This window comes from Patagioenas fasciata, chromosome 18 (assembly GCF_037038585.1).
Source record: "Patagioenas fasciata isolate bPatFas1 chromosome 18, bPatFas1.hap1, whole genome shotgun sequence".
Taxonomy (NCBI): Eukaryota; Metazoa; Chordata; class Aves; order Columbiformes; family Columbidae; genus Patagioenas; species Patagioenas fasciata.
This window is the reverse complement of record NC_092537.1, coordinates 8,291,918-8,319,202: the sequence shown is the minus strand read 5'-3', so window position 1 is coordinate 8,319,202 and position 27,285 is coordinate 8,291,918. Positions and strand designations below refer to the sequence as shown.

The window sequence follows — 27,285 nt, the reverse complement described above, 5'->3', positions numbered from 1 at the left end:
TAGTGTCTGTCCATTGTATGCTTCCCCCCTCAAATAAGGCCAACAAAACAAAAGAGTGGACCAAACAGCCAGCCTACAGGTAGCTTTTAGCTATATGAATAGAACTCATTGCTGAAAGAGACAAAGAAAAACCCAAGTGTGGATGGTGGAACCTGAGGGCTCATTCTGTGCACTGGCAGGGACACTGCAGTAAACTGTCATTATTTCTCATGATGCAAACTAGTATCAGCACTGATATAATCTCATTTGTGTTATATGTACATATTTTAATCTTCATGAACACTGAATATGACTAAGCACCATCTCTATGCATGAAATCTACTTTAATTATGATAATTGTATGGTGATGGTGTTTACCCCCATACACTATACACCAGATAGATGACTTTTATTAATCTATTAACAGATTGAGGTCATGGCAAAAAGACAAAATTAATAAACGTGTTTTAAATGACAATACGCTAGGGAGGAATAGATGACATCAGCTACTACTTGTCCAGTTTTCTTCAGTCAAATGCTATTGCAGACTCCGGTATAAGCAAATTTACAAAAATAATCTAGGAAAGCATGATATGCAGAACAGTCAGCTCCTGGGTATTAATAATTAGATTTTATGAACTTACCAATCCCAGTGGTTAATCTTCATGTTAACTAAATGATCAATCATTGGCTGTGTATACTCAGGAAAGCCAGCAATATACATACTGAAAAAGAAACATCCAGGTAGAGAGAGGACAGACTCAACATTCGTGTGCATTTTAACACAAACTACTACACAAATTTAAATCCTCAAGGTTTAAAGCAACAAAAAAATTACTTAAGCACACTTTCTCCTAAATGAGATGCAGCTGAATGAAATAATACAATAAGACATGTTTTACAATCATTGAAAAACTTTAAATGGCTTTCGTAAAACCCTTTCAGATTCTCTATAGAAACTACTATAGATACAAAAAGCTTCACAGCAATGAAAAGCTGCATTCAGTTACCATTGTTGCATTCTAGAAAATGTAAAACACACTAAAAATAAAACACACACAAGAAGTCAATTCTGACAATAAATGTTAGAGCTGCCAAGTCAAGCCCCAAGATGTGTGGGAACACCAGGACTGGTGACCTGGGCAGCCTGGGTAATCACCCAGCTTCACAGCCACCTCGCTTTCCCATCCTCAGAAACATCAACTATTGAAAGGTCAGGTCAACACAAGTTGAGTGAAATGTTTTTTCAGTATATCTGATGTATGGTGATTAAGTATGCAACTATAATAGTGTTCCATTAACATATGTGCGTGTAATTAGAAGGAAAACAAAAACCAAATACTGTTGCCTGTTACTATATTGATATCTAGGTAATTCATCAGAAGAGCAGGAATCCTTAAATCCACAGCGCCAACCTCAGTCCTTGAGCCAATACCAGCTACAGCAATACTACCTACAACTGTTGGCAGCCCTAGAGTGGGATTAGACAGTTGGTTTAACTGGTTGTTGATAGAATTCATTACTCTCTGGTTCCCTTCCCTGTTCTGGAAGAACACACAATCGTCCACACACTTCCCCTGCCGCGTTTGAGTTCTCTTCTTCGTAGTTGCTCTTTAGACCCTAGTTTTAGCACTCACCATTCGTTCTCAACCATTTTAGTCTGGACTTCCTTGCCCAGCTCAAAGTTGGTTTCTTGCACTGTGTCTGTAGCCCAGTCCCACTTCCAGTTTTAGTTTAACTACAGTCCTTATCTTTTGTACCCTACTGAGAATTTAATGCAAGTAGACATGTATACAAGTCTAGCCTTCCTGATAATGTTGCTGGTAAGATTTTCTATTCCCTCTCTACCCAGATTAAGCAGCTTTCTCCTTAACTCTGCTTTTACTAAGCCCAGAACTCCTGGAGTCACATAATCTCTTTATTCCCATCTCACACAAAATGGGTTTCCTCTGCCTTCCATCCTCAGAAAAGGATTATGACATTTTGAGCTGAATCCTCAAAAGAACATCCAGCAAAATGTTTCCAAAGGGCACTCAGCATGAAGAACTTTCATAAAAATAATTAGATTTGGAAGGATATAAGGAACTATTTATACACACACGTATATACATAAATATACACTACTGCCTCTCTATGAGAATGTATCACCATCTATTAACCAAAGCCAAATCCAGCTGTAGAAAGTAACACTTGTATTGCTCAAAGGAATCTCGCAGTACAGCCCTTCACACCCTTTCCCATAGCGGCATCGCGCTGGCCCAGAGTGTCCCAGGACTGACTTCTCTGGGTGGGGGAAGGACACCTAAAGATTCTAGAGCTGCAACAGAACCTCAAGCAGCTTTTTCCAGCTACATAAACAATCACGCTACCTTAAGGCATACGGATCAGAAAGGTCCATTCTTCCTGCCACATCATAATGAAACATGTTTTTTGTGCAGCCAAATATATGCTTATATACTTTTCCTTTGATGTTACTCAGACAAAAATAAGGAAATAATTAAATATTGACCCAAATAATTACATCTTGCTTGAGGAGCAAAGCGGTCAAGATTTTTAAAAGTAATATAATGAATGAGGTGACAAATACTTTACAAAGAAGAGTATGATTAATAACACTGAACACAGTTTCACGAGTCATGCTGTCCTGGTTTTGTTAAAAACAAGAGCGCTTCTCTTTTAGTGATTCTTCTTTCAGCTCAGTTCTTCTAGGTGCCTGTACTTTCTGAGTTTTAGCCTGCATATTTTCCCTAGGATGCTGTACTCGGTGCTGATAAGAGACCAACGGAATGCTGAAGAAGCTCGTGTTTAGATTTACTACTATGGTAGCTAAGAAAGACTGCTAAGTTTTCCCACGTTCTGTTGTGAGAGGGGCGTGTTTGAGGAGGGCTGGATGAACAGGTGACTAGAACTGACCAATGGAAGTATTCCATCCCATAATCATTATACCCCCTACATAAGAGGGTGATCATGAGGGTCACGCTCTCTTTGACCATGGCCGGCATCCAGAGAGGACCCTGTTTGTCTGTCTGTCTGTGATCCACAGGCCTCAGGTCCTGCATCCTGCACCCAGGGTCCGGTTGCTGTGCAGTCCCGCCCATGACTTCCGGGGTCCTGAGCTGCTGGAGCCGCCAGCTCCGCACACCCAGCTCTGCTGCTGAGTGACGCCAGCTCCACATCCAGCACTTGAGATTGGTTTTGTATACTTTGTATATATATTCTCTATCTATTAGTAGTATTAGTAAAACCCTTTAAAACTCTCCAACTTGAAGTTTAAGTCTCTCTTCCTTTCCTCTTATCCTTCCAATCATCTTTCCGATCTAAAGGAAAGGGGTGGCGGGAAGTGAGGGGATAACAGGGAGTGTCTGCCACAGTTTATTGCCACCTTGCCTGAAACCTTGACACGTGCGACTAACTGCATAAGATTATAAAGAACTTAAAAATGTATTCCTTCTGTTGCACAATTTAAAGAAAGGCACAAGAAAGGAAGAGTCAGCGGTAAAAATATTTTCACTTAGATAAGAAACACTCCTACAAAACCCCTGGAAATCATAATGGAAACAGTAAAAAGTAAGCATTTGAAACAAATGATGAATTAACAATCCAGCTCTCAAAAAGTAAAGAGAACATAATTAATTTCCAAGCCAAAATTGTAGAAGAAATAAAATAAAAACTGCTTTTTCAATTTTGAATATTTTCAATTTTCCACTAGTAAAAAAAGCCAGAGTTTCAACACTCTCCGGCTCCAGAGCAGCGGCGAATCCCGAGCCGATGTGTTTCCCCATCCAGCTCAGCAGGCGGGAGCTCGGGGGAAGAGCTGTGGGAGGGGGTGTGGACCCCAGACGGAACAACAGTAGGTAAAAGGTGTAGACAGGCACAGGCTGAAATGATTATGCACTAAAGAGACAATATGGAGGTTGACAGATCAATGAAAATAACAAAGAAGAGGACAGAGGGCTCCAGTGCAAACGATCTTAAAAAACTGCTCATTGGAAGTCACCAAGCTGGTGACAGAGTGTAAACCGCCATACACCTGTTTGCCGTTTCTCTTCCCCAAGAATATCATCTCGTCGAGCTTTTGGAACCTGTTGGCTTCTGAGCAACACGCAACTGCAGAGGTAACTTATCTGAGCTATCTGAAAATGGTGTGAATCACCTGTGTAGGTGCCTGTGCTGGGGCTCTGGAGAGGTCAGACACCAGCCTAGACTGTCTGCCTTGGACAACTACAGCACGATCCAGCCCTCAGCCTTTTTCATCCTCTCATGAGGAAGAGCAAACCCATGCTCATTTTAGTCACCCTGCACGCCCAGCTTACCTCTGAATTCCCCTGACTTCAGCTTTATTGTATTTCAGATTGCTGCCCAGAACAGAACACACGGTTCTGAGACAAGCCACTGATTTATAACAGCACCACACCAGTTTTGGTATTTCCCTTTTCATTCTTTGCAGTGTCCATACTGCAGTTATCAGTTTGTGTTTCCAAACATTACTGTACATTCTAGTTAGATTTTCACTGAGCTATCGATGAAAGGTATAAGCACTCAAGTTAAAGGTCTAAGCACAGATCACAAATTCAACAACTTGTGCAAAGTATTTTTTCACGTGGGTATCGGGTTGTTTTTTTACCCATATTGGAGTCTATCTGCCCTCAGAACAGCCTCTCCTTTTACTACAACTCTTCCAAATCTCTCAGTCTCCTCTAATCTTGACCAGCTTAGACAGTTTTGTGACATCTGCAAATATTGTCTCTTGGCTGCTTCCTCCATGTAGACAAGGAAATCACAGTCCCATTTTCTCCATGTCTTAGACATAATAAGCAGTTTGATGAAGAAACAGAAAAACCTGAATTTTAATTTATTCAAAAACAACAGTAATAAACAATGTTCAGTAAGGTGAAACAAACATACAAATATTTCATTATGTAAAAGAGGTCTCTCATGGTCAGTAAAACAAATGTTTGGAAACTTACCTTATAGTCAGATAACAGTTAACTCTGTTACCAACAGCAAAATAATCAGCTGCAGTTAGAATGTCTATGCCATGCGGAAAAGTGCCCTACAAACACCAAGAGAAAAACATTATTTGAAAATGTAAAATAATTTCCAATAGGCAACATTATTGAAAACAAATCTTCTTATATAAGCAATAGAATTCAGATATTCAGAATTTTGATTGGCTAGGACCGATTTAATACAGTATTATGCAGCAGGGCTGTGTTTTGGAATGGAGGAGGCAGCATAGCTTCCACAGGCCATAATTAAGCATGAATGGAAAAGAGCCAACTGAAAGACACCACGCTCACTTACAAAAGGGACAATCATATGCTATTTAAGCAATAAGGCCATGTGGAAGTACAGGTTCTGGATATGATACAGTTTTGTTTGTTTACAGCTCACTCATTCCTTCCACATTAGGACACAGCCATGCAAAAATAGTAGAAAATATCTCTAGATCTAGGCCTGAATAATTAAATAAGCGTATATTGCAAGCAGTGGGAAGCTGTTAGTTACTGTGGAGGTCTTACTCTGGGAAGTAAAATGCCAAAAGTCAAAAAAAACCAAGGCCTGTAACCTGCCTGAACCAAAAAGGACAGAGTACTTATGGCTTATCCTGCAAGCCCTGATAATGGCGAAATCAATGTACTCTCCAAAAGCCCAATGAAACACTGATTAGGGAGAAAAAGGCACACAGCAGAAATACCTCCGTATGATTTACAGTCAAACAAGACAACATACAATTCAATATATAAGAATGCATACTGGACATAAGGAAAATCCCAGCTAAACAATTTCAATTCTAGCTCCTAGTTGGAGCTTGCTGTTTATTAATACTACTTGGCTGTAAGTGTGCCAGTTTGATGCCATCTCACCACAGGTCATGGTGCCACAGTGCACGACAGCAGAATTCCCCGCACCAGGTTCATCAGTACACAGGTCACGGCCAATGGGACAGATGGGTTTCAGATGAAAAGCTGACAGGTTCTATGAGAACACTCAAAACTTATGTCTCCAATATAAAAGTTTGTCTTATTAGAAGGATGTGTACTTCAGATGGAGAATATGTCTTAGCTCCTTCTAATTCCAAGAAAGGGTGTCTCTATCAACACGTTACATCCAGGTAAAGTACAACAAAGGGTGTATCCACTGATGAAGTAACCATTTTCCTAGGCAGTAAGGAATGGTTCAGCAAGTGAAACTTCTGAACTTCTATAGGAACCAACTGCAGACCGATACGGTTCTTCATGCCATGAAAACGTATGATTCCACTGCAAACTCCACTATAACAAGTTGTGTGTCCCACCAACACTGACAGCTTTGAGTCTTGTGTCACAGCAGAATCAAGAAGCAAACTTTCTGTTTGCAAACCGAGTTAGAGTGTAAACGCCTGATTAAGAAACAAAAAACACAACACTTTTTGCTGCATTTCGACACCTGCAGCACCCAGGAGCCCTGTCTCCCCTGGAACTGAACTCGCAATAAGGTGTTTATTTCATTCATCACCTCACAGAGCCAGCTGCTGAGTTGCTGTGCGGTGAGTAACCTCTCCAGGGCAGTAACTATAGGTCCAGGGAAGAATCACGCTGGCGCCTACTTATCACAGACCGAGTTGGGTCAGGTCACCAGAAACATCAACCCTCTTCCTCCAAGTCTTCTTGCACCCTTTCTCTGCTATTAACCTAATTCTGTGTAGCAATACACACACAAGTTTTGGACACACTGCTTAATATCAACAGCTCTGAGGGAATAACATCCCAGCTCGTAACACAGAGATCTTCAAGAATAACAGCAAGAAAAGCTAGGCAGCATTTAAACAAAGATTCCTTAAAGAACGGCTTGCTGGTAACAAAATTTGCTTTAACCATGCTCACACACCCTGCTCTATCACAAAAATTCACTACCTGATCTATTTGCCCCCCACTTTATTTCCTCTAAGTTGTATATTCAACTCTATTAATTCCTGATGAGAAACCAGGAAACTTTGAAATCCAAGTCTTTACCCTATTAGCTTCTCCTGCAAGGCTGCAAATCAAAGTTTTTTTAGCATTTTAGCTACTTAAATGTTAGCAAGTTACATAGGAACCTACCACAATACTTTCCTTCAAAGCATTTAGAGAGCAGTGTAGGGGAAAGGGACCTGGGGGTCCTGGTGGACAGCAGGATGAGCATGAGCCAGCACTGGGCTCTTGTGGCCAGGAAGGTCAATGGTACCTGGCGTGGATTAGAAGGGGGGTGGTCAGTAGGTCAGAGAGGTTCTCCTGCCCCTCTCCTCTGCCCTGGGGAGACCACACCTGCAACATTGTGGTGGGCCCCTCAGTTCCAGAAGGACAGGGAACTGCTGGAGAGAGTCCAGCGCAGGGCAACAAAGATGCTGAAGGGAGTGGAGCATCTCCCGTGTGAGGAAAGGCTGAGGGAGCTGGGGCTCTGGAGCTTGAAGAAGAGGAGACTGAGGGGTGACCTCATTAATGTTTACAGATATCGAAAGGGTGAGTGTCACGAGGATGGAGCCAGGCTCTTCTGGGTGACAACCAGTGATAGGACAAGGGGTCATGGCTTCAAACTGGAACACAAAAGGTTCCACTTAAATTTGAGAAGAAACTTCTTCTCAGTGAGGGTGACAGAGCCTGGCCCAGGCTGCCCAGGGAGGTCGTGGAGTCTCCTTCTCTGCAGACATTCAAACCCGCCTGGACACCTTCCTGTGGAACCTCAGCTGGGTGTTCCTGCTCCATGGGGGGATTGCACTGGATGAGCTTTCCAGGTCCCTTCCAATCCCTGACATTCTGTGATTCTGTGACTTAGGTACCTCCAAAAGTAACCGATTTCTCACAATATCTAGATGGTTTTCCATTATGGTACAACAGGCAAAACCAAATATTGAGCTGAAGACTCTTCAGCCTCACTAATTCTTGTCTCACCAACCAAATACGGTGCAACACGCTTGAGCTGTTCTGTTAAAAACTAGAAAGTAAATGAAACAAAATAATAACAATAAAAAATTGCACTTTTCCTGCTTTAAGAGCACTGCACTTTGAAGGGTATATAATGGTCATTGTACATTTTGCTTTCCAAAATTACTAAAAATACCGGAAAGCTCATTTTCTTCCAACGCTAGAACACTGAAATAAAACTCACACCTCAGAAAAGTATTCCACAAGAACCTGTTTGCTGATAACAGAAATAATTATTTTGTGACATCCTTTGACTCAATTTCTCTGAAGCCACAGCGTCTCATTTTGATTTTAGGTACTACACGTTTACAATAACCTCCAAGGCACTAATGAATGAAGATGCAGGGGAGTTACCATACCTGTCTCCCAACATTCTCCTGGAAGGCAGCCTAAGGAACAGAGAACAAACATACCAAAAACAAGTCAGGTTTGCTTTTTGATAAACACCAGATGATAAATTCAAAACACACAACAATATAAATGACCCATGGCTTTTCTTTTTTAAATAAAGTAAGCTTTGTCAGTAGAACAGGCCCACGGGGCTTTTTTGTTTCTGCGTCTCTGTGTTCTGGTGTTCTTAAAGCTGTATGTTGCATGACAGCAGTTTAAGAATGCGAGTTTAATAAACTCGTCACACCCACAAGAGTGCTTTTGAGTAGCGACACAAGGCTTCGCACTGGAATTAAAAGTCAGTACCTGCAGACAACAGAAATTGAGACAGCTCACTTGTGTCTGACTATTTCGATCTGCTAATAGGCAAAATTTCATTCTTTGACAATGAAAACTTCACATAAAAATAATATTGAGAATGCAATACGTATTTGATAGATAGACATCTGAAAGCAGGCTGAAACACCAAAATGGTGAAACTTGGAGACAAAATTAATGTATATTTCTTGTGTTTTCCATTCAATAAACTCAAAATCCTGCAAAATGCAACTAATACAACCAGAGAGTTAATCTCTCCACTTCTATAGTATACAGAATAAAACCTATTTAACTCCCTACTTGAATTTTCTCCTCTCAAAAAAGCCATGTTGTTGGTGTTGTTCCTTAAAAGGATATAAAATCGCAAGTACTAATAGAAATTTCTGTAATTTCTAACTCTTTTCAGAGAGGAGGGATGATCATTATCTGGACACATCTCTCAGGGAATGTCACTACATGTCACCTATGCACACAAACCTCCAGCGATGGACAGCATTTGTCACCTGGCAGCTAACCGATATTTAACATACAGCGGGGAAGTCCCAGTCTTCACTGAAAATGTCACAAGAACTTAGACATACAGAGCTCCTGTATTCGCTCCATAAATACAGTACGCATGTGGTAATCTCCCCATAAAAACCAAAGGTTTGGTGAGCTCACCAAGGTCTCAGACTGTACCTATGGAGCAAGCCCTAATGAAGCCGGAGTCGCTGGGTGCATTTCTGAGGTTACGTCTGTTTGGGATAACGACTGCAGACTTGCCCGGGCTAGTTTAGCTCCCGCTCGCCGCGTATCCATCGCAGGACACGTAGCGCAGGCTGACTCCAAACCGCGTCCCCACCACCTCGGCAAGTTTCGGCGCCCACCTTGGCCTGCTCGCAACGGCAGCAGCACTGCCAGCGCTGCCCCCGAGCTACCCGGTTTGGGATGGCCCGGGGCAGAGCCGTATGGGCCGCCCTGCGCCGCGGCAGCCGCGCAAATACACCCTTGGGCGATGCCAAAAGAGCCTTTGGAGCAGCAGCGGGAGCTGCAGCAGCACCCTGCGCTTGTTCATGCTGTATGGCCCGCATTCGGACAGGGGGGTTCATTCTGACCTCTCAGCCAAGATTTGCCAGGATGTCATTTCATGTCACCCAGCATCAATTTATTTTGTACTTACACATTAGCTTTAGGTCCCCTTTTATGCTATTGAGACCCTTGTACTCAGCATAAGGTGGTTTCAGCAACTATCACATCCAAAGGATTTAATAGTTCGGTCACTGCACCACAATTTCTTTTTAAAATGTACTGCTCAGACATGTGTCTTACTGATACAAAATATTTAAAGCCTTTTTTCCTCCTCCCCCCCCCGCCTTCTTTTTAAATCACAAACTTTTGATACCCAAACAGCATAAATCTGGTCACAATGTTCTCCAAGTCATGTTTTTAAAACTATCAACATCAAGAGGAAAAGAACAATTCTCTTTAACATGTCAGAGCTGAATGGAGCCAAATTCAAGGTCACTTATTCCTGTGATTATTCCTTATAATGAGTTGCAAAAGTCAGCTCAGAATGCTTCTGGAGCTTCAAAAGAAGAGCCTTGCTTTATTCTCTCTAACCTCAGGGTTCAAAATATCTCTATATGCTATTTTGCTTTATTGGTGCTCTGCATTATAATATATTGCATATTGTAACAGATGGAAAATCCAGTAAAACATGTTGTTTATTTAAATACGTATTTAACTGTAGTAATGATTGCAAATAATTAGGACTCCTAGGTATTTTTCTTCAAAACTGTAGTCATGCCCCGTAAATACAAAATATTTGTCTGCCTTTCTAAAATAAGAAAAATGTTGCAGTACTTTCATAACTATCCATCAAAACAGCGATTCCAAATTTTGATTAGATCCAAATTAGCATGTTATAATGAAAAAACATATTTAGACTGGAGATAACTTGATAGCTTGGTTTGAAGTAGAAGAGGAAAGTCAGAAGAAAATACACTGTATTTTGTACTCACTAGAAATATGTAAGCACAATCTTCACTAAGCTTCTAGCATTAGCGAATGTATCTGGTTTAGCACCGTATTTCATGGTCAAATTATCGGTTTATGTTTAAGCATAGAAACATAACAAAGATTATACAAGACAATTAGATGAAGGCGCTAAAGGTAAGCAGTACTCTGGTAGTGGCAATCATGTTAAAAAGAATTCTCCTCTTTATATATATTACCACTGATTCCTAGGACAATTCCTACAGAGCAAATAAATAATTCCCTTTTCACCGGCTACACTCCTTCATGGTTTGTGCAGTTCTCAGGGAAGCAAAGTTACCTTTGTTTTCCTCTAAGGATTTTATCTGAATAAAGTGACTTAAAGTAACCAAGAACAGCAAATTCTACAGTTTGTAAAATTTAGGAGATGAAGTTTGGGGGAAAGTAGCATTGCTGGTATTCGTGAGTTGTACAGTATGTGAAGAATATGTTGTATCAGTACTCAGTGATCTACAGCATCGTCGCTTCCATGCTTTGGTTTTAACCTATTTAGACGAAGTGATTTGTGATACGATTACACAAGCAACTGACTCACTTCCTCAGCAATTATGCTGCAGCTTCATTCAACAGCTTCAACTCTCAAGCAGAGGTGTGGCTAGAAAAAATAAGGATGCTATCCAGGTATCCCTGAGGAATCCTTCTTATGTGATAAATGCATTAGCTTTCAAAATTCCAGTCAAAAATTAAGACAGACCTGTTAATTAATTTGCATGTTGCAAAGACTGCCTCTTTAAAAAAAAATACATTGACAGTGAAGTTTATTGTCAGGAACAGAGACACCTGGCTCTCTGACAGACATTTTTTGGTCCCAGGTTTGAGGTAATACAGTTATAGGGTGAGGTTTTTCACATTTGCATAAGATAATTTATCTGTTCAAACAGACAACTCATACTTTTTTTTTCTAAGAAAGCAACTTCAATATATACAACGCACTGCCTGACATTCTCATAAATAAGACTCTTCTCAAATTCTATAACCTCTCCTCCGTTAATTCCTTTCTCTTAAGAATAATCACACATTCTTATAATTTCTCAACAGTCTCAATATTTTCTACAGAAAGGTCCCACAAAATATATTTCAGTGTCCATCCTATGAAATAGTTAACAAGATGTGCCTAATGGATTTATCACTTTCTTTTGTAAAATTCCCAGACCTAAAGAAAGGGTGTGGCAGAATGCAAACTCCCCCTCTCTCCTGCTCCCTACTTCGATATAGAAGGAGTAGAACCATCTCCCTCTCTCTCCGCTACTTGAGGTTAACAGCTGCTTCTGTTTGACCCCAGAGGACCCCTGGCCAGGGGCATTAAGAAGAGAGCTTCAGGGGCACCCTACAGCCAGTGTGGGGGTGCAGAGAAGCTTCTGGAATGCCTACAGTCAGATCTGATCAGGCTATAACAAACGGGATTCTCGTTGAGATTCAGCCCCTTGCGCACGACCTCTTGGAGCACGAGCCAGACGCTGGCACCAGAAGCCACTGACCCCCCGCCCCGGGATGGAGACTCCGCTTGCCTTGCCGCCACGTGTGTGAGTAAAATTAATCCTCGCAGGATTACGAGTGTATCTACTTTCCATGCACATTTGCACGTGTATTTATACTTTCTGTGCACATTTGCACGTGTACTTTCTATGCTCAATACGAGCACGTGTATAAATTATTTCCTCGCATAATCGCAGGTGTATTTTCCTCCCGTGCTTCCACATAAGCACATGTAATATTCCGTGCACAGTTGCACGTGTATTTCTCCTCGCAGGATTGTGAGTCTATCATAAATTCACCCTCGCAGGATCGCGAGTGTACACTTTCCGTACTCAATACAAGTACGTGTATCCCTTTAAAATAATCCCACACCGTGTTCAGGCAAGTGTGGACTCTTCCTGGACTTAGGGGCGGCTCCAGCATTGTTTCTGGTGAAGCCACGTGCATGCACTCTGTGGACCTCCTGTTGTATTAGCTGCTGCCCCTTAATAATCTTCCTCAACTGATATGTGAACCTGTATTCAAGTCACTTTTGGAGTGCTAAAACCCTGTTTCTCACCGGTTTAATAAAAGTTGTTTCAGACCCTGTTGTCCCTTAAACCAGCCTCGGGGTGCCTTCGTGAAAAAGGGTTTTGTAATTACTGAAAATATTATTCTAGAAATTTTCAGCTTACCACAATTACAGAATAACAAGTTGATGGGCAATTAGAAAAGCATAGCTTCACAAAATCTACCAGCTTGAAACCTACCAGTGTTTGCTTATTATTAATTACCCTTTTGTCTTTGATACTGTGAATAGTAAATGCTAAATAGCTCTTTCTTCAATACCTTATCTTAACCATCATGACAACAATACAGCAGACAGCGAACTGTGGTCATAAATCAAGATGTGGCTCTGTGGATCATATAATTTAAAATCTATATTCAAACCATACTTCTGAAGATTTAAAACACTCACTTTTTTTGCTCAGAACACAATATACTGCAGTCATATATACCTAATTCTACAAATTATTACATTACATTACAACAAAAAATAACAGAAACATATTATATGGAATGTGATAACTTACAGAAGCCGCTCTTCTGCAATTAACATCACGATCAAACACTGCTGCGATAACCAGGGCACTGAGGAAACAAAATATTGCGCTTCAGTACCAAAAATATGAGAAGAATTGTTCAATGCTGTCATTTCAACATTTAAACTTCCAAGCAGAACACGTAACATTTCCTCTAAGAAGCTTATTACTTATAAACACAAATCCAAACTAAAATTCAAGTTGAAATAACCATGTACTTCCTCGTTCCTCTAGTTTGCTGTGGACTTTCCATCGTATGAATGGACAGCTGCCACCCTACTGTATCAAAGCAATTTAAGGAGTATGCAAGTATGTTTAACTGCATAGAAGAATATTCTGTTTTAAATATAGCAGGAATTTAAAGCTGGAACAGAGCTATCATCTCTAATGTGAGACCCACACGGTGCAGTTTTAAATTAAAACTTGGAAATTCAGTTTCTCAATAGCCAAATGCACAGCACGACTTATGCAAGGCTTAAGCAAAACTGAAAGTTAAGCAATTGAAACTTGCAGCTCTCTCTACAAGAACAATCATATCCCATAAGTAGAAAAAATCAGAAAGCAATACGCAAATCCTGCTAAAAAGTGACCTGCAAGATAAATTGCAAAGCATTTTTTTGTAAAGGTGACCTGTAGACACAGAGGCATTATTATACAAAACTATTTCTTTGTGCATGCAGTCTAGTAACCCTGCACGGTTTAATTCTTTTCCCTCACAAGAACTGCTTTTAACAGATGTGCTACACAACAGAAGAGAGAGAATATATCCCAGGACATGAAATCTACAGCTTTAGAAATCCACCTCCAGGATTCAATTAACTCCAGTGACAAATAAACATCACTTCAGGAGAATCATTTAAGCAGAAAATTATTCCTTTCAAACTCTGAAACTCTTCATTACATTACTTATTGACTCCAGGCAAAACAGGAAACAAATACTGGCTGAAAACTAAATCCACGATAGATTTGCTTCAGCATAAAGATATTAATTACACTGATAATATCAAACTTTCCTGGGTAGTAGCTATCAGTTTCCTACAGTGAAGAATACCGTGTTGTTAAAATTCACTGAAATGCATAATCAGTGTTGCCTCTGTAATTTCAGTTTGCCTACATCATTAAAACAAGAGACAGAAAGCAAGAATGAAAATAAACCCCCATAAATTGTTATGTTAACAGTTAATGCTTTCTTAGTGCTACTGGCATGAGCAATTCCTCTCTGTGCCACAAAGACAGGAGGTGATCAGATGACAAAAGGAGGCCAGAGCCAAACACCAGCGACTGGAAGAGCCAATGTTTAGGGAGGGTTCCATCAGGAAGCAGCGCACAGCTGGCTGCTGAGAGCGTGCTGCCTCTCACACACCACCTTTGCTAATCTTCTTCTCTGGCTTACAAAGAAACTTAAAAATCATTTTTAAAGCACATTTAAGTAGTATATAGTTTTAATTTCAATATTGTTCTCTTCTGAGAAACAAACAAACAAAAAAAAACAGTGAAAGAAACAAGTCTATAAGTAAAACCAGCAAAACAACATAATGTCTCTGTGATGCCACCTGAGTTCTATTCAGTGCTGTACATGAATACCATGTTTAAGATAAACAAAACACCCAGGAATTTTGTCATAGCCCCATTATATCGATAAATCGTACCGTAGTCACTTAAGTTTAAAATAGTTCTGTTAAAAGCATTATCAAACTATATGAATAACTTTTTAAAGTGAATTCCTATTTGAAAGTGCAGGCACAGGCTGCCGTAACGCAGGGATTAGCAAGGAAAGCAACGTGCCTAAGATGAAACATGTCTAAGGTGTCTTCACCTGTCTGCTTTGTCGTGGGAGTTTATGTGATACTCCACCAGGATTTCCTAACATAAAGAAACTGTTTATGTCAAACAAAGTGGGATTTTTTTTTTAAGCTAGTTAAAGAATCATGTCTTGACTTGCCTGAAAGGTACCACACCTGACTACTAACAGGTAGAGCAAAGAATGGCTTTGCATCTCACAGTCTCTATTAAACACCTTCTGTAGTTCCTTGAGGTATATTTAGCCTGCGTGCACAACAAGCAGTTAAGTGTGCAACAAACACCAACGGACTTTAAAAAGCAAGCTGCGATTCTATCAGTCCACTAATAATTCTCCCTTTCTTCCCTATCCATTCCCCTCTCCACCAAGTACTCACTGAACTGGCTTCAGGAAAAGTTAAAAGGACTCGAAGTGTCTCATATCCTCAGCCCAACGCCGCTCTCATTTCCTTCCCCCGACAAGGCAGAAGGAATCAGAGAGCAGAGGCCAGCCAGGTGATAGACATCAGAACACAGAAATATCAGGTTACCCTCTCCTTATATGCACCAGCTGTACCAGGCAATAAATCTGAATTTCCTTTATCACCTGTAGCAGGTACTTCTGGTCCATACTAGTGACAGGCAGCAAGAAGTTTATCCTATTGCTAACCTCTGAGAATTTGCTGCTGTTAATTCAAACATACCACTCAAGCTGCGGGAAGAAGAAAAATAAACTCTCAAAACTCTTGTCCATTTGGCACAAACCCCAAATTTCCTTCCTGAACCCTAAAAGGGAAAAGTCTAACTTGTAACAGGAGAGAAAACCCTCCTCCCTAGTGTACATGAGAAAAGGCGGCACAATGAGCATCACAAGGAAAACGGCTTTGAACAGTGCAAGCAAGTTAAAGGAGGAGGTGAGACCAGAGTCAGACCTGAGCCTGTTGAGAGCTGGTACCCCAGTGGCCTCACAGTGAGCTGGATAATGAAAACAGAGCAAGGCTCGGTTTGTTTTTCTATTGCTAGCTTTTGTTTCTTTTTTAAAACAGAGAAGCTCCCCCATTCCCTTTATCACACGCAGCTGTGCTGTGCTCAGCCACAGGGGCAAGGCAGGTGAAGGACACAGCAAAGGAGGCGGCTCCAGCCAGCTCTGCAAGGGGAAAAAGCCCTTCAGCCTCAGCTTTAATTCCTGATCTAGGCAAGGAGAAGGTCTCCAGAAAAGGAGAAATACAGTGACCATTCCCGCTGTGTACTTCCACGGTCCCCCTAACCCAGCTCACACCAAGCTCTTAAGCTTTCCGCTCACTACCCAACGCTCTGCAATCTTCAACGTGCTACTTTCGGATGATGAAATTTCAATAAATACACATGTAGCAAAAAGCATGAAAACACTTAGGAGTTACAAATGCTGCTATTAAAAGAGAAGAAAAAAAAAAAAGGCATATGATGCCCCTGTGGGAATTAACTTTACACAAGTGCAAGACACAGTAGGCACACAACTCTCATCTGAAGGCAATATTCAAATACATAAAAGAAAAAAAAAGCTATTCTCAATATTTCATCAGAGTACAAGATGTAGCTCAAAGCAATGCTTCAGATTTCCCCAATTCTGCAGGACGCCCTTGCCCTGGAGCCAGCTACACCACTCACCCACAGCCACACCTTCCTTTTTTTTCCCTCTTCAAAAACAAGGCAGCACCGCAGGGAAGACAAAGCCGCCCGCGCTCCTACACTGCGCGCTCTGCTCGTATTGCAGTTCTGCTGAACGGGAGACAGCAATTACATCCTTCTAAATAACGATTCATCTATTGATTACCTACACCACTGAGCGACAGAGAAATGAAACTACATTCCGACCGTGCAACAGTTCCAAATAGTTAAGATAGCCAGCAGCAAATTAATCACTATAATTGTATAATAGAGAAGTATGTTTTCCTTTTTGTTTTTTGTTTAGGTTTTAAACAAAACTGCTCAGCTTCTTAGTGTGCACCTGCCACTTTACAGAAAGTAACTTCCACACCCAAGGGGGCAGGAATCAAATTACCCGTATTTCCAAGTTATTAAATTATATTTGACTTTCCTCATAGGTAAGCTTAAAAAGAGAGAATGCATGTAGAGACTGGGAGAGAAAAAGATCTCGGTCAAATAGTGCTTCTGTAATGATATGCTTGAATAGCAGCTTCAGTCCCTGCAAGTATTTCAAAACGTAGTAAGGTTATCCTGCCAAAAAGTGAAGTTTCATTGACTTCCCCAAGAGCTTTCTTTTTGCGGTCCTGTAGTTTGAACAGATCCGGGAAGGTTTTAGAAACCAGTTCAACTGGACTTTAAAAACATAAATAAGCAAATGTAAGTGTATCTTGTTGAAATATGGATAGGGAAAAATACAGATGTAAAAATAAGAGCAAATACATCAGAAATACTCTTGGGTGAGTGTTTATAATAAGTGTTCTCTGTATTTTCTCTTTGAATTTCAACATTCTGACAATTTCATCACTTAGAACATTCATAAGAAGGCTGCAAAGAAGCCTCTATCACTGAATATAGAGACAGATATTGTTCTTAAAATATTGTCACAAATTGAAATTGTGTGAACTAAAAAAATATTATTTTATGCAGTTTAAGGTGATTTTTCACAGTTAGAGTTCATTGTGCCCCTTGACTGCAGAAAACACAGAAAACAATGTCTTTCCCTCACATTATGATGCAACTTAGCAGGCAAGAAAATGAAAAGAAATTCCCACTACGAAATCACCCCTCTGCTTTAATTCTTAACTCTGTCTCACTGTCTGAAAGGGTTGTGAGGCAGGACCCTACTGCAGTAGCACACACATTTTGGTACCCCAGTTTCCCAACAAGATGCACTAACGCGTGCCAAAGGCCATGCCACGGAGGAGGCCGACACGGAGCAGCTCCCTGTTCAACTCAACACCACCTGGTTACTGCCAGGGTGCTTACTCAGCCTTGCTTTTCCAGTCGGAGTGTAGCAACAGCTACTCCAAGGTCAGCGTTACCTGTGTTCCTCCAGCCAGTTCAACAGCACTGTTAGGGACTGGGAATGAAGGATAAACCACTCGCCATTCACAGCACCAAACCAAAGCACACAGTTCAGATCCAATCACTCGTGACATTTTTTTAAAGAGGTAGTAGTTTTCCTTTCAGTTAAACAATTTCTTATTTCTCTATAAGAAACTAATAGTTTGTATTCTTACAGAGGCAGAGGGTTTTGCTGTGTAATTCAGCTCACAATGGATATTATGTACTCATCACAAGATGCTGAGTTCTGCATTTTTTAAGGGTAGCAACAATTTGCTTGTGGCTAGAGGTATGACTCTTCTTTAAGTAAAACAGTGACACACCTAAGGCTAGATTTAAAAAAAAGCTCTATGTAATTATCAGCTTGCTGACACAATAGGTGAAACTCTGTGTCATACTGTATTTGAATATTTTTTTTCACCATTTCTCTTTGGAGTGGCAATTTTACCTTCCACAGGTGATTATACTTAGAAAAGGTATGGCCAGCATTACTACAAAGATTTTTTAAGTAAAGCCTTAATACTACATTAATACTTGCTAAAATACTATGCGGCTTTGTTATAAAACAAAGCATATTAAAACCACACCACCCTACAACTGATCATAAGCAATTCTCACTTCCCCCCCACTGTCCACCCCTGTGTTTCTCTCCACTCCACCAGCTTATTCGAAACAATTAAAACTGTTGTAGCTGGCACAGCCACAGTGTTAGTTGGTATTACTACCATAGGCAGAAGAAGAATTCTAAAAAGAAAAGAAGAATTTGTTTTGAGAAGTAGTCTGAAAGCTAAAAGACAGGAGCTTCTTCAGAAACAAAACCTTCATACCTGTCCACAAGTTCCCACCACCAGCTTTGCGACAGTAAAACTAAATATCATGTAAAATCAAAACAGTGAGCTTGCATCGAATGCATGGAGAACATTCATATGCACTGCGGTAGGGTGAAAGGACTAAAATAAATATATTGCTCAAATCATCATGAGCAGAAGAAAAATTCTGCTAAACAGAACAGACCAGAATTCTGATGAATGGAAGGAAGCCTTACACACTCACACTTGCGCTTTTCCAAGTTGCACAAGGAACGGGCTTGCCAGACCTTAGAAGAAACCTTAAAGTTATTCAACTAAGAGCAGGGAAACGGGATTTATTTTACAGATCAAAATCCCTCTGAGAAAAGATGCCTGAGTTGCTGCCATCCACTGTTGCAGTAAAAGTCTGCCAAAAAACTGTTAGAGGCTACTTCTTTGCATTTGCAGTGCGAATCACCTTGAAGCGTCGGCCAGTGTCCTGCCAACACAAAGACTAAATGCTAAAGAGAGAATCCCACAAGCAAACAGGAGGAAAAACACAAGAAGAAAGAATAAAAAGGTAGAACCAAATTGTATCTGAAAAAATATTGTCAGTAGTAAGTTAAAAGCTTCACCAATTCTAGTCCATGAATCAATGAACTTTTAAAAATATTATCATAAACAAAAATATCCATTCCTTGGCGAGCAATAATCAGAGATCAATTAATTTCATTCATGTTACACAGGACACACCAGCTACTTTTTAAGCACTAAGGTATTAGCCCTAAATGGATGCATCAGTTTTAGTCAATATCTAATTTTAAATATCTTAAAGACAGAGCATTAGACTCCTAGATTACTAACTTCTAGAAGATACAGAATTAGCCTACTGAATTAACTTCTAGCTCCTTCCTTATTTTCAATAGATTTAAAAAATTAACTGTAAATAACTTATTTTCTTATTGTCGCAACTTACCTTGAAATCTGGTGAATGAAAGGGATCAGTTCTGCAGGATCATAAGCGCGAGCGAAGGCCCAGCACACGTAGCACGCTGCGTCCCTCACGTTGGAACCCACGCTGCATGCCCCCCTCTTCTCGTCGTATGTCAGCGCTTTCAAAATGACAGGAACAACTGTTAAACAAAAAAAAAATGCACAAAAGCAACAATTAAGACCATAGAGCGAACTAAAAATAAAGGATATAAGAGCATTCAGTGATCAGAGAAAAGATACAGGGTGGGCTTGTGTGTTCCGAAAGAAAAGAAACATGGCTCTTAGTATGTGTTAATTTTACAGAATCACAGAATCAAAGATGATGGAGAGCGGTCCAGCAATGACTTCAGCACCCATCGGTGCATCCCATCTGGACCCATGGATTTATGGATGTCCAGATTGCCTAACTGCTCCCTAACCCAGTCCTCATCAGCCCAGGCAAACTCCTCCATTGTCTTGCCTTCCTCTGGGGCCTCAGCGCTACAGGGCTCCTCAGGACAGCCTCCAGCAGAGGAGACACAGACAAAGGAGGTGTTCAGTAACTCTGCCTTCTCTGTATCTTCTGTCACCAGGGCACCAACCTCGTTCATCTGTGGGCCTACATTGCCTCTGGTGATAGTTTTATCTGCCACCTACTGGAAAAAGCTCTTCCCGTTGTTCTTGACCCCTCTCACCAGGTTTAATTCTAAGGAGGCCTTAACTTTCCCAGTTGCCTCCCTACACCCTCTGACAACAGCCTGATATCCTCCCCAAGTGGCCAGCCCCTCCTTCCATGATCTATAAACTCTTCTCTTCCACTTGAGCATACCCAGCAGCTCCCTGTTTGAATTTGATTAGAAAGAATGATTTTTATTTTAATACACTACTTTGTTGCTTCATCAGTAGCAGTTTTTTCTATTCCATTCACATATAATTCAATGAGGATTAAAGTGAGCGGGTTACGTAAGAACTAATATTGATATCATTTATCACTCAGTGGTACATGTTCAGAAGTCAAAGTAATGTTGAAATCCAAAATTTGTAAGTGTCTAATTTTTAAAGTACTGGACTATAAATATTGCAGCAACATCTTTCACTAGAAAAATATTTCTTAAGAAAGACAGTATTGTAACTACCATAAAATAAAAGAATCGGTATCCAACTATGAGCAGGCAACATTTATCATGGTAGAAATGCTAAATTCTTAGTTAACAACGCTTGTGAATCATCCTTATACCAATCTTGGATGGGACTTAAGTACAGATTTTACATACTCTTAAATCAAAGTGACATGTTTGGCATCATTCTTACATAAAACAAATTACCTGTGATAATTTATTTCCCATAGAGCTGTTATTTTGAACAACTTCAGCACAGGATTTTAAGCTGGAAGCCATCAGCACTGCCAGCCTGCACAGATCATGAGGACACAGTATGTACAAAACCACAGTGTAACCTCGAAATGCAAACCGGTGGGCTTTCCTCTCATTTCTGCTTAGAAATCCAAACCACCTGTGACCACTACATGCTGCTTCACCCGCACAAAATTATCTAATGCAAGACCAGAGGCCTTTGAAGAAGGAAAATAATATACAAAACAACAAGCCAGTCTTCTCTTTTCCCCTCTTATCAATCATGTTAACTGTATCAATCCCACCAGGATATTTTGTTAGACAGTGAGGAAGTAAGATGGAGATACTTGCATCTTAAACAGCAATATGGAATGATGCACTGCACTTCCAAACGGACTTAAGATGCACTTCTGTTGGTTCTAATGCCCAAATTTGCAAATGCTGTCTTGTGATGCCTGGTAGAGAGATGAACGGCGAAGCAGCTGACGGCCATCCTGGAAAGGTGCCTTCTATTTCTCTTATTTGGGCTGGTGTGGACAGTGAGGGACACTAAAACCGGGGGCAACATTCAACAGAAACTAAACTAAACCCCAGACTACTAAAGTTACAGAGCAGTAAAAAAGAAGTAAAGGCAAAAGAAGATCCTAGAATCTTATCACAAAGGCCTTATAGCACAGGTACTGTTATTGTAAGGAATGACAAATCAAGCTTGGGAAAACAAGTAGGTGAAGGATTTCACTTTCATGCTTATGGCCCCAGCAAAACTGCACAAGTCAATACTTTTTTCTACAAAAAGAGATCTTCCAAAAACTCAATGAATAATCCTCTTACTTGGTTCTAGTAACATACTGCCACGGTTTAAGAAATGCTCTATGTATGCAAGGGTCCCCAGAGGGCTTTTTTGGTATCTGCAAATCCAGATATACGATTTGAACACACCTCTTCCTCGATGGCATTTTTTAAATAAATCAACAATGGAATCGTGTCTGTAGAAAAAAACACCCTCTAGAAAAAAAAATTCTCTCTCAATGTTCTTTCTTGTATCGAATTTATCAAATACATATTTTTCCTTAGAAAATACTTGTTGAAAGGTGATCCCATTGACAAGAAATGGGATCACTGAACTGTATTGCATTAGCAAACTGTGCCTTGATATACTTGAGTGGATGCAATCACAGAATAATTAAACCTCAATGTACAGTTCATCACTGTGCGCCTGCTACTTTAAACAAAAAAATATGCACCACAACTGGAGAAGGGAAGTATTAAAATGCCGTTTAAATGCATTTTAAGCTTCTAAAGAACGTAAAGCAGTAATCAGAAGGATGGACAAGATAGGAGTATTAGGAGCACAAACACAACATGGGACAAAAAGCAATTCCCATCCAGGAACAATGATATAGTAAAGATGCATGGATACTTGGGCACTTCTCAGTTCCAAAAGGAACTGCAATAAAAATCTTCAAAAATGTTGACTAGCTTGTTTCGAAAAATGCTGCGTCAACTGATGAAAAAAATGAAATTAGCTGGTTCTACAGGAACACTTAAAACAGTCGCCAAAGGCAATTTTGCAAAGCCGCTGCAGGTTTCCGTCAGCAGAGCGTGATAACTCCGGCTGCACTCGGAGCACCCGGTGCGCCCGGATAACTCAGGGCGCACCCCTGTGCACTGAAGGAAAAGTGGAAGACACGCAGCCCCTCACATTTGTATCGTCTGCATTAAAGAAAAAACACGTACTTTTCCATTCAGGACACTGATTTCCCAAATGGTAGGGACAATACAAATGGCACCTGGCTTATTAGGGTCAGTCCAACACAGTGGTGATGGTGCCAGAGGTCTGTACCAGCAGACACGAAGGAGATGGCAGAACCAGCAGCACTGCTACTCCAAGCAGCTCAGGCTTTCCCCATCTCTCGCATCCAGGCTCTGGACTCACATCTCTTTGGAGTCCCGCTCCTGTGTCTGGGACTGCAGGCATTGCTGCTGCAAGAGGAACAACATTGGCAGCAAGTCTGGAGAAAAACGGGGATAATGAAAAGGAAAGAAGCAAACGTGGACATTTAGAAGGAGGGAGGAACAGGGAAAACAAGGTGAAGTATGCAGCAGTAAGGGCTAAGTAAATACAAATACAATGACACCAATAAGGGAAATACTGATCTAGGGATCACCTGTTAAAGATTTCATGCTATCATTGGTCAAATATTTACTGGTGAACTGTGGACTATGGGAAATGCTGTATAAAAATCACCCTTGACAAGTGTTTGCGTGTTTGAAAAAGTGGGTCCAGCATTAGGTTTCCTGTTGGTATACAAATGCAAAAGAAACACTACCAACAACTCCAGGTTTCACTTCATTCTTCACCCTAGAATTCTGCAAACATGATGCAGGGTTTTTCCACACTGGTTTCCTGCAGTGTCAGAAGGGCCCAGCTGAGGGAGGCAGGAGGGAGCAGTCCAAGCAAAACCCTCTGCAGTGTTTAGCCCACTGTAACTGAAATACCTTAGAGAAGACCTTCCTAATCTACAGTTCATCAGACTCCGTGCTCACATTATCTCATGTACAGTTTTTGTCTGCAGCCTAAACACAAAATACTAAGTTAAATTTTATTGAACATTTTTATCCAATTTAAACTGTTCACATTCATACTCTTCTACAGCGTTGATGAAGGGAGTGGAGCATCTCCCGTGTGAGGAAAGGCTGAGGGAGCTGGGGCTCTGGAGCTTGGAGGAGACAGAGGGGTGACCTCATTAATGTTTACAGATATCTAAAGGGTGAGTGTCAGGAGGATGGAGCCAGGCTCTTCTCAGTGACAACCAATGGTAGGACAAGGGGTAATGGGTACAAACTGGAACACAAAAGGTTCCACTTAAATTTGAGAAGAAACTTCTTCTCAGTGAGGGTGACAGAGCCTGGCCCAGGCTGCCCAGGGAGGTTGTGGAGTCTCCTTCTCTGCAGACATTCAAACCCGCCTGGACACCTTCCTGTGTAACCTCAGCTGGGTGTTCCTGCTCCATGGGGGGATTGCACTGGATGAGCTTTCCAGGTCCCTTCCAATCCCTGACAGTCTGGGATTCTGTATTTTGCATCTGTTATGCAGTTTCAATTCAACATTCAGACCACCTCTCAAGCACTGTGTGGTCAGAGTGCTGTACTGTGCTGCTCTGTATTGCTTCAAATTTTCAGATTTTAAATCACGTCAAGTTCACATCTAAAATAACTTTATAAAACAAAACCACAAATTTTAAAAATACTCAGAAAAAAAAAAAACCAAAACAAAACTTGCAAACGAACCTTATTTTAGTTTGGAAGAGACAAATTTCTTTGTTCTTGAAATTATGAACATGCCTTTTTAAAAGTCAGAGGCTGGGAGATACAACAAGGAGAAGATCTGAATAGCTACTAAACTTTAGAAGTTAGCATTTTCTTCATAGATCAACATTAAAAGTTTCCAATTAAAATCAGAGGATAAGTACTGTCCACTCTCAACCTAATTATTAAAACAATATCCACCTGTTTAGGTCTGCGAACGCTCCAGAAAATACAGTCACCTTTCCCTGTAGCCTAGAGGTATTAATAAGCACCTGTTCCACTCCACCCTGCCTTACCTAACAACATAACTGCAGGTTGCAACACAGCCCTTTGCCCAAGCCTTGTGAAAATAAAGAAACAACTTCTGCCTTCAAAGCATTACAAACAACAGACTTGGTTTTTTTTTTTTCCTCATACTGGAGACAGGTTGCATGGATATTTTGCTTTTTAAACACAGATTTTAAAGAGTCAGATGCGTAGGACCTTTAAGGTTAAGAAAACTTATGGAAGACGTTGTATACTGAAAGGTCACATGTACGTAAATAAAAAATGCGTCATACTATTCCTTTAAACACATACTCCACACAAACCTAGACTGCAACACATGCCATCAGGAGCCCCATGTTACTTTAACTTCTGATTGTCATTTTTTTAATTTGTTGCAATGTTTATCATAGAAAACATACAAACACGGCAATTAAAGAAACAAACAACACCACAAACCTGTTCCTTAGCCTTAGGTCTTGTCTCCACAAGAAAATTGCAAAATTTCATGACAATGCTATTCCATTTAAAACAGACTTGATCACTGGAACTCAAGTTAATTAAGAATTATTTGAATTTTGTTGGAAACAGAAACATGCCACTCGTAAAACAGATTAAGCTAATGTCACCTTTTAGATCAGTCTTACATTTAGATATGGATCATTTATGTACAGAAGCCTTCTCAATTGATAAGTAATATATTAAAATATAGATTTATAAAATGTAATAAAAATACTACGAAGCAATGGATGTGTGCTAGTGCTGAAGGAAGTATACACAATGTCACTGCAGGGTCAGCTAAAAACATAATTAATTAATTATGAAGCTTAATCACAGCTATAAGTATCAATACAAAGAATAATAACTTAATTCTTCACATTTTTCTTTAACAAAAGTAGCATATTGCATAAGTGTCCTTCAGTAGCTTCATCTTCTTTGTGAGCCTCGGGCATAAAAAACAGAGTAAACAGCCATATCTCCAGTATGTCGGCTTCCCGTGTTTTAAACGGCATACCCATCGCCAGCATGCATATGCTAAAAAAAGAACTCCGGCTTTTCAATGTAAAGAATTTCAGACTTGAGACCACATGCTCTTACATGGCACTCCAACCTCTTCTAGAAAGAGGCAGGTCTTAATCGTAACTTCATTAGGGCTGTTATACTAATATTTCATGTATCAACACAGATGAAAACATAGATAATTTGGGGTTAGGCCCATGATCAGAAATAAATATTTGCCTAAAGTTCTGCCAAACGTTTATGATTTGTTTTCATTTTCCTATACAAGGCGTCTACTTCAGAATTTCCTCTTAAAGGACTATTTCATCCAGGGGACAAAATCTCCACTGAGGATCAGAACATGCATGTGCTGCTTTGTCTGTTGAAAAACTCTCAGTGTTCCAGTGAAATGCTCTAACATTGTAGGGCAACTGCCTGCAATGTATGCCAGGCGGCCTCTCTCCTCTCATTCCTGCACTTGGGTTCGACCTCTGTAGGAGTTGGCCAGGGAAGAAGGGCAGAATTTCACCATTCATTCATTCATTCCTTCATTCATTCATTCATCCTCACAAGAGATGTGAGAATTTAACAGCTCAAGTCTCTTAAGCTGCCATCGCTTTCTCACAATTCTTAACACTGACCCACGCATAGAAGGCTGGATATATGCATATCCACAGACCAAATAAGCATTTTCTAACCCATGACTATGAAGGGCTGTGTCTGTCTGGCTGCAATCTCACTTCAGTCTCTCCCTATGTAATGAACTAAGAGAGCCTTTAATTATATAGTCACGTGATTTTTTTTCCATGGACCTATCTCAGTGAGCACACAGGAAAGACCTGCTCGAGCAATGAATCACAGCTGGGCAGCAGAGCAGATTGTTGTCTGCGCTGCCGCCGAGGGAGGAAAACATGCAATGCAAAGCCTGGCTTTCAGGCGGAGGGAAGGGATTGCTGGTCGAGTTGGATGTTGCCCTAAAGAACTGCATTCTAACTACACCTCTGCCAAAGACTTACTGTTTGATACCAGTCATATAACTTAAATACAGTATTTAAAAGAAATGGACGCTAGCTCTCATTGCCCAGGTATCTGCTTCAATAAACTAATGGCAGGTTAGCAGGAGTGCTACAGCACTGAAATTAGTGGGAGCTTTTGAGTGTGGCAGGAGGCCAGGGAGGAAGCAGACATCTGGATTTTGGCCAGTCTATCTCAACATCATTCTGTAATGCAGCCATAAAAACTCAAAATCTTAAAGCCCAGCTATGTTGAAAGGTCTGCAGCTGACCTAAGTCAGTATTAATCCACCTTCTCTGAAACACAGAGCGCTGAATGTTTTGGGGATTCATCTGCCCACTCACGCCCAAGGCCATGCTAGAGACCTTCCTACAGGTTTACAGCTCAGAGCTCTTCCTTTAACTTCACTGATAGCAAACTGCAGTTCAAGGACATGAAGAAACAGGCTTATGAAAGAATCCTACTAAGCAAATGAATTACTTACACTGAAGGAGTATAAGAATTTTGTAAACTTATAACATCACATGTCAGAAAATAAAAATCACCAAAGAAACCC

General features: G+C 40.6%; 1 protein-coding gene across 2 annotated transcripts in view; it reads right to left on the bottom strand.

Moving 5' to 3' along the window:
• TBCD (tubulin folding cofactor D) overlaps nt 1-27,285 on the bottom strand; it is a 117,434-nt gene that overhangs the window by 45,681 nt on the left and 44,468 nt on the right. For both annotated transcript variants that reach the window (XM_071816660.1, XM_065852224.2), the window contains exons 15-19: nt 19,796-19,952; nt 13,214-13,271; nt 8,282-8,311; nt 4,947-5,032; nt 624-704 (exon numbers count right to left, since the gene is read on the bottom strand). In XM_071816660.1, the coding sequence (XP_071672761.1) occupies nt 624-704; nt 4,947-5,032; nt 8,282-8,311; nt 13,214-13,271; nt 19,796-19,952 (412 nt within the window). The remainder of the gene's footprint in view (nt 1-623; nt 705-4,946; nt 5,033-8,281; nt 8,312-13,213; nt 13,272-19,795; nt 19,953-27,285) is intronic.